The following is an 8,339-nucleotide window of genomic DNA, read 5'->3' as shown; positions in this document are numbered from 1 at the left end:
CTTGAAACTAAATAAACCTATGCTGGAAGCAGACGCCACTGCTTTCTACAGTGAGCTTTTGTGGCTTCGTCGACTGTGACATTGTTCGTTCTCAGTTGATTTCTAGGGTCACTGAAAGTTCTGATTGATTTGCCTTAGAAACAAGCAAATCCACGAATAATGTGAAGTGGAGTTATCCAGTACGTCCAGTCAATAAAATTTTTACTGTGAAGCAACGGATGCATATTAGGGAAATCCGGTTGGAGTTTCACTGATGAGGGGGCAACTCCGGTCAAAAAAACATTGAACAATTCGTCAGAATATATTCCTTCATAATTCCACATTGTCCTTAAAATTTTCGACCACTCGATCAGAGAGATTACTCCTGAAGGGTATTCATGTTCTAGAAGAGGCGGAAATGATATTTTCCTCGTAGTAGCCTCTTATCGACAAAGTTGTCGTTTTTCGATCTATTCCTGATGTCCGCATTCGGTCACCTTGGATTCAGTCAGAAAAACGACCTCGCACTGAATGGCTGGATGAACTCGAGTAGACACAATCTGTATCTTAGTTAATTTTCTGAACAATACGTCCTTGATTCCAACTATTTCTAAACGGCTTTCCGGTTTTCCTAGCCTAATCTATCAACAAACTACCAACCGAAACGCTCGACAGGCCGAAGACTACAAACCAACCACTGACCCAACGCAAGCGTAATTCGTAGCAAAACGACTCCCGCTGTCCTTTCCATGTACCTTGTATTGGCCGTCCGATCTTTCATCCAGCGATCTGGCGCTGCTTTTCGCACGGTATGACATCTTCCTACTACTTGAATATACACTTGGTTTAGCTCGCCCAGTCAAGGGCAAAATGTACTCTGGAGTGGCCTATGAACCTCTTGTGGGTAATCTACAGTTGTGGTATCCTGTCTCCTTGCAAGACGCACTTGTGTGTACAAAACCGAATGTGTGACTTCATGCTAGTGCTGAGTAATGTTAGGGCTATCTGATTTATAGGATCCTACGAAACTCCATGCGGAACGGGCTTTTCCTCTGATAGTATTCAGCCACACTACATCAATTACGAACTAACACTGGAACACCACTGTCAGTTTTTTATTTGATGCCTGTATCTTTTCAACTTGAGTATCCGCCCACTGAGAACAGGACTCTTCTAGGCTGACTGAATTCTTCTAGAAACCGTTCATCAGCAGTTTCTATGCCAGAAACCGAGACCATGAAACTGGCTCAACAACTAAACTGCATCAATGACGTGGGACCAGCCTCTGAGCCGAGTGCTTTTTCGAGCCATGAACTGTCAGGTACACGAGGTAGGGTAGCGAAGTCATGATCATCCAACGGGCGCCCCACGAGTGTTGGTTGCTATCGTTTTGGCTCCGAATTACCTGCCAACTCATTTATCCTAGCTGCGTTCGCTGTTGTGGTCGTTCTAACGCCCTTCACTTTGGCCCAGGCTACGGCACCGCCTGACTCTATTTTTTGCTAGTGGAGTTGCTAAGCCTTCCCAACCCTGGACTGATGAACTTGACATGGCAACTCCAGTGCCCTGATAGGTTTGGACTATGCCGAATGATTTGTGGACCGAACCTGTGAGTGGTGCAGGCATTGTGGAATATCGAGTTGGAAAACGCAGTCAACACAGCCTCAGGCAATCAATATTTCTGAAACAAGCGAGAAAAACAATGGGGTTCCGTATAATTGCGAGCTGATGGGCGAGATGGATCAAGTGGTTAGAGCGCGAATTTAATGACCTCCGTGGTTCGAACCTGATCTCTACCTCTCGACTAGGCTTGGGCAACCTGACAGTATCCCAGCCCTCGTGCTTATTTCGGGTGGCATGGCAGCTAGGTACCGGAAGGGTGTCACAGCTGAATGATTTTTTTATGGTCGACAGAGTCGAAATGTGCTCCCAAATGAACCGGATGGACAAACTGGTTTGACCGTTGCGAGTTTGCGCTTTCTACGCGTTTTAACAATCGCGTAATATAAATCAAGAAAAAATATCAACAGTAAACTCAGAACGTAACCGACATGGTGCATTTTGACGCCAAAACTCCGGTGCAGCAACAGAGTCTCAACCTCCACTTCTGCACTCATTGTAGAACAAAAGTTATTTGAAGGACAGTAGTATTGAAAAGCCAAGTGAAATTTCGGCTTACCCCTTCTTCGTAACTCTATGCCCACAGCATTTTTGGCAGCGAAATTCTTATAAACTACACGCCCATCGGCAGGGCCTTATGAACGTATGCCACTTAGTCAGTGAAGCTAACCTTCTTTCGCCGGAAGTCCTCTATCCAATCCATATATTCGACCACTTTTGAAGTAGTTCGGTAGGTACATACATGAGTTTCAGTATTTTCGGGGGCTTTTTGATAATAGTTTAGGCACAGGTAATGTAAAAGTTAGGTAGTATCTGTCATAACTCGTAACTATTGCAGTGACGCACTTGCTACGCTTCAGTCGTTAATGAATGCCGCAAGCGTCATTAAACAGAAACGTCCACTTTTAAACACACTCGGTGCTTAAACTAGACAAGGAGACTGATACTATTGTGTGGCATAATCGGTTGTGATTGCGGAGCGCCCACACACCTACCCATCAATTGTGACAACTTAATTGAGCCTGTCCGGCGGCCATGCGCTCTAAATAACCGAACACTGCATCGATTGGACAGATGTCACTTGTGTCCACGAGCCAAACAAAGGTGTGGCTGGTCTGAGCTTCAGCCAATCATGATCGAGCATTCGCAGCTCAGTGCTTGTCGCCCCTCTAGCGTATCCCCTCGAACATGCCGTGGTGACCTTAAGAATTCAGTTGTGAAAATCTCCCTTTGTCTCCATAGGGAGCTGTCTCAAGCTCCCATGCCTCTCAAGCCCTTCGTAATAGGCGCAGCAGGGGGCCAAGACCCTACATGCGAGTTGCACTGTCGTTCGTAAGACTGCAAATCCAAGCGCCAAAACTTCACGGATTAATATTGCTGACTTCGCTGTAACCCTACCTTTCTGACTGACCAAGCTTACCCACCGTCTGTAGGCAGCCAATAGTTATCGGATGCCTGATAGCAAGGGGAACATGGCATAGCAGGAGTTGTAGTGAGGACTATTTTTTCGGCGCTCATGTTTACAGCTCTCTATGGTGACGTATGATTAGAAGTGAGGAAAAGCATCTGGCTCTATCACTTCATGAATTGGATGGTTTTCCTGACTGTAGCACAGCCCATATTGTGAGAAATCGTCCCGTGGTACCTATGTAGTCCACTTTCACCGTTACCACGCTTACGGACAATGAAAAAACAATTACAGCGATCAACGACAACAAACTAAAAGCTCAAGCTTATCTTTCTTATTTCTGCCTGCGCACCATCCTATTGATACTCATACTTCTCGGTGAGCTTACGAGGGATTCGGGTGTATAACTTAACTTCAAAGCTAACTCCAAACAAACAAACTGTGCTTGTGTCTCCATCTCTGCCCATGCTCATGTTGGACAGTCCGCCGAAGAAAGACTAGAACAACGCAAGCTTTTTGAGCTTTGTTTTTGCATGCGTGTGTACCCACACGACAAGCTGAACGTGCGTGTCCGCTCGTGTCTTCCGAAATTCGGAATTCCATGGATTCCTTATAATCTCATTGTCTGTAAATTGGGTCAAACACCAAAGCGTCAAACCAATGTAGTGATGGTTCTGTACGGTCGAAAAGCAACCAACTGAGCCTATTAGCATGGAATACATGAGCCTGGCTTTGTCTGCATATCCGCTGTCAAACAGTTTACCAACATACAACGCCTCTTCTAGGTGTTCAAGTCGGTTCGCCCCCCCCCCCACCAATGTATATATCGCTTCCTAGCCCAAATGGATTGAATCGTCCCTCCATATATAAAACAGACCTAAGCGATTTGTAAGAATCGTCTTCAGGTGCGCTCCATTTTATGCCCCATTCTGTTACAAGCTGGTGTGGAATGACAAGTCAAACATTCTGGATTCTTTAAAACCACAGAATCTAACTAGTCCATTTAATACAAAAATTTTGGCAAGCGAATATCGTGTATTTTTCGAGGTCCTAAAAAAGCCAGTCCGAGTAAGTTCGCTCTCGTGGGGGTGGTAGTGGGTGCAACCGCACTGTGCGACCGGTCAGAAGCAGATTGAGCTTCCTCCAGGTTTCATAAGTTCCAGACACGTACAATTCGAAACCAGAGTTGGTTTGTGCCACGCGCACCTTGATCACCGGTTTTCACCTTCACCATTGATCTATTGAGAGTTTGCTGATAACTATGATCCCTCAGAGTAATGCAGATGTTATGTAAACTGTTGCACTAATGAGTGGTGACCAAACCGCTCTAAATTTCCAATCGTTTTCATGTGCAGCTATCGAGATGGTTCAACTTCCTTTTCCTGCGATATGTTAAAAGCTCGGTGCTGCCGTCACTTCAGTTATGTCATTTTCAAATATTCATTCTCTACTCTTAATGCGTTTTATTCTACGCGCACTGAGCCGCAATTTTCGTAGAGCTGCAAGGTGCTTGCCGCTCGGAGACATTTTTAAAGCCAAGTCTCCTGGCTCAGGAGATTGCTGACCTGTTATCAACAGAGGATTTCGTTAAAAGGTCTATTGTTAACCTTGGACTCAGAAAATGCACACAAGAAGAGACAAACATATTCTTGCCTGGAAGCTATTTTGTAGGGAAGGCTTTACCGTGGGACTTCTAGACCTATCTTTTTTCGGAAATGCGGGCACATCGTTTATGTACCTTGTTGCATCGTTGTATTTCAGTCATTGTACGTAAGCTCTAAACAATCCAGTTTGTTTCCCTTTTTCTTTTCAGGTTGAACTGTACACTCATCATCCTGTAACACGTCAGTTGATCGCTTATCTAACTCAGAAAACTCACCAAAATCCTGGAGAGAAGGGTGAATCAGTGACGATTGTTGAAGGTCTTGGGCTCCAATTGACAGCAGTTCACCTCGTGGATTCTCATTACTGTTCCGATCCGGGAAAGTTTATCTCTTGTCTCCTCACCTCTCTGTCCACTATGTTGCAATTATCCCTTCCACATGTCAACATCCTGAGCAAAGCCGATTTAATTGAACAATTTGGCGAATTGGAGTTTAACTTGGACTATTTCACCGAAGTCTTGGATCTACAATACTTGGTCGATAAGATTAACAAGAACAATGATCCATTTTTGGCCAAATATGAACGGTTGAATCAGGCCCTCATCAGTATCATTCAAGATCAGTCTTTGGTTCAGTTCTTGCTGTTGGACATTCAAAATGTGTCCCACTTAGAGCGAGTAATGCGCTACGCTGATCGAGCGAACGGATATGTGTTCGGTCCAGATGAGCAGCGGAATTTACAGGCTCTGATGCATTCAGCTTCGGGTGTCGAACTAACTCCGGACTGGATTGGTCTTGCTCAAGAAAAATACATGTCAGGAGTCAAACAAACCGAACCGGATATCGATTTTTTCAGTTAATGGACACAGCCAGAGTTGTAAATAATTCTCTCTTTGTATAATTTCCTTCAGATTCTTTACAAACCACGAACCATGTTCTGTTTCTTTTCTGATTGCGAAGGTGCGGGACGATGAAGCTCGATTGTAGGTCTAAAAGACATGATCCACACATACACCGGTCGTCGTGAACTTCGTTCGTTATGGCCTTTCCAGAGAAGCTGATCAATAGCCCTGGGCATCAAAGTACATCATCAGCCTTTTCAAACCATCACTGAAAGCTAGAATTGGTTACTTTTATATGACCGCCGTTTTGACACAGACAAGCCTTTAAGACATGTATTCGATGTTAGATTACGGATTTTTTTCTCTAACCGCGCGAAGCCCTGTTAGGACCACTCGTTTCTCCACTTCTTTCACTTCCATTCAGTTGTTAAGTCAGCATAAGTGAACAAGTAGTACATAAGGTTGACGGAAACGGGGGGACTGCGCATACCTGATGGGCCCAAAGAAGGGCGAAACCGGTCGTGGGCTGTCGAAGAGTTTTCAGCAACCTTGTGAGTAGTTTCCTTTGTGAAAATATACTGCGATATCTCGAATATCGCGCCAACTGAAACATGGGGCGGCCTGTGTGCAGCACATTCGGTTGTAGAATATCACAAGCGAGAGATTCAGTTGAGTCTCTCGTGAAAACCAAATTGATTTGCAAATGAGTGTATTTCTCGAAAACAGTCCAATTCGGGTTCAAGTAGAACCTCAGGTTGACGGAAACTCGGGGACTTCGCCTACCTGATGAGCCCCGAGAAGGGCGAAACCGGTCGTGGGCTGTCGAAGAGTTTTCAGCAACCTTGTGAGTAGTTTCCTTTGTGAAAATATACTGCGATATCTCGAATATCGCGCCAACTGAAACATGGGGCGGCCTGTGTGCAGCACATTCGGTTGTAGAATATCACAAGCGAGAGATTCAGTTGAGTCTCTCGTGAAAACCAAATTGATTTGCAAATGAGTGTATTTCTCGAAAACAGTCCAATTCGGGTTCAAGTAGAACCTCAGGTTGACGGAAACTCGGGGACTTCGCCTACCTGATGAGCCCCGAGAAGGGCGAAACCGGTCGTGGGCTGTCGAAGAGCTTTCAGCAACCTTGTGAGTAGTATCTTTTATGAACAAATAAACTATTTCACTTTCACACTCTTAATACCCAAAAAGCGATATTTGTCGTGTTGATGTGATGCGAAATCCTACCATCAACTCCGAGCTCCGAATAGTCGGTGTTGCAAGTTCGTGAATTGATTGTAGCCGACCGCACCATTCACTAAGGTGGTATGCTCTTTATGTGACCGAAACAACGATACACAGTATGATTGTCTCCTCCAAACCCAGTATTGTTCTCCAAGATATGGGGAGGAAATCCTCACCTTCTAATTCGAACACCCGTATCTCTCCCGGTTGTGACAGTGTGATGGATTGCAAATGTTTATTTTATTTGAACCTTTTCCCCATGACACACTGGTGCGATCGTTCGAATTCAGTTAGCTTGTTCGACAGCTATGTGGTGGGTTAAATGAGACATAAGAAGGTTGGTCACCACCGGATGGGATGGCCGGACCTGATAATATAAATCTCTATTCTTCACCGCTCAATCTTCGCGCGCGTAATCATCTTCGTGTAAGCTTAGTTATGCCCGTTGATGTGTTCGCTTAGCCGAGCGATTTGGCCTTAAACGTTTCGTAACCAGTCGAGATGACGTAATCAGTACATTGTGGGTGGTAGTGTGTTTTTTGCAAGTTCATGGGTTGATATAGAGTCTGCTCACCCAGGCTGATTTTGACTTATTGCTTGTCATTCAGTATATCCTATATCAACCCATTCACGCAGAACGACAACGCATTTCGAACCTCAACGCAATTCCACCACCGATGGTGTCCACAACTTACTGCGGAACAACCTTGTAACTGTTTTGTCTCAGAAACCCCGGGACGCGTACATCCTCCGTAAAATCAAATAATGGAAAAAATTATATTCCGAAGTTGTGAATATTGGCCAAACTGAACGTCGATAGAGATTTTGTGCTGCGCTATCGGTAAAAGAAAGTTACAAACAAGAGTTTAACGTGAAGCCCGATGGACCGTTGGCAGCTTAGGTAATCAACGAACTGACCCCGATTGCATTTTCTCCCATTTAGTATGCAGACGAATGGATAATTGAATTCGGTCATTAGGTAACACACAAGTACGTTCCAGGAATTGGGAAATTGGAAAGATCTCACCAATTGATCTAACTCACCCATAATGAACACATGAATTACAGGCACCGGTTGAGAAATGCATTTCCCATCAAATCAGGTATGCTTACAAGATTGCACTCAGTCACACATGTAGCTCATTCGCGACCTGATAGTTGAAGCCATGCATTGAAGGTACCAAATGAGGAATAATATTTTGTCAGCTGGAGCGGAGGTTACTATTAGCCACTCGGTGTCCCGGTAGCTAACAGCCGTCCAACATGCGGTCACAGGGGTAGTAGTGGTATCACCTCCCCCCACACGTCTTTCAGTAAATGGATAATTCGTCCATTCATTTAACAGTCGCACTGAAACTCAAACTGAGCAATCCATGTTACGGTGAGTGCATGGAGAACCAATAACGAAGTAACTTTGATGCGTTCATCTAATTAATTCTGTTGTCTAGGTCGGCTTTCGCGGATCAACTAACACGAAGACTTCTCAAGTGATCACAAGAACATGTTGCTTGTGTAAAACACTTGATTTTTTTACCTCAGGTTGGGTGCTTGTGTTTCCACGACTTCATACAAATCGAGTTTCATACTTGCATTCCACGCTCCACTCCACTTGATCGCCTGGGTTGCGTGGTACGTAGATGAACCTCTGCGCTG

General features: G+C 44.8%; 1 protein-coding gene across 1 annotated transcript in view; it reads left to right on the top strand.

Annotated features, from left to right (window-relative positions):
- The window catches only part of T265_10686 (hypothetical protein), a gene marked incomplete at both ends in the record, with an annotated part of 9,675 nt that extends 4,146 nt beyond the window's left edge, over window positions 1-5,529 (top strand). Inside the window, one exon of the mRNA XM_009177141.1 lies at window positions 4,821-5,529. Coding sequence (XP_009175405.1) covers window positions 4,821-5,471 — 651 coding nt within the window. The remainder of the gene's footprint in view (window positions 1-4,820) is intronic.
- Window positions 5,530-8,339: the final 2,810 nt, after the last annotated feature.

This window comes from Opisthorchis viverrini (genome assembly GCF_000715545.1).
Source record: "Opisthorchis viverrini unplaced genomic scaffold opera_v5_395, whole genome shotgun sequence".
Lineage (NCBI taxonomy): Eukaryota > Metazoa > Platyhelminthes > Trematoda > Opisthorchiida > Opisthorchiidae > Opisthorchis > Opisthorchis viverrini.
Note: the sequence above shows the minus strand (reverse complement) of the source record. Positions and strands in the feature narration are given on the sequence as shown.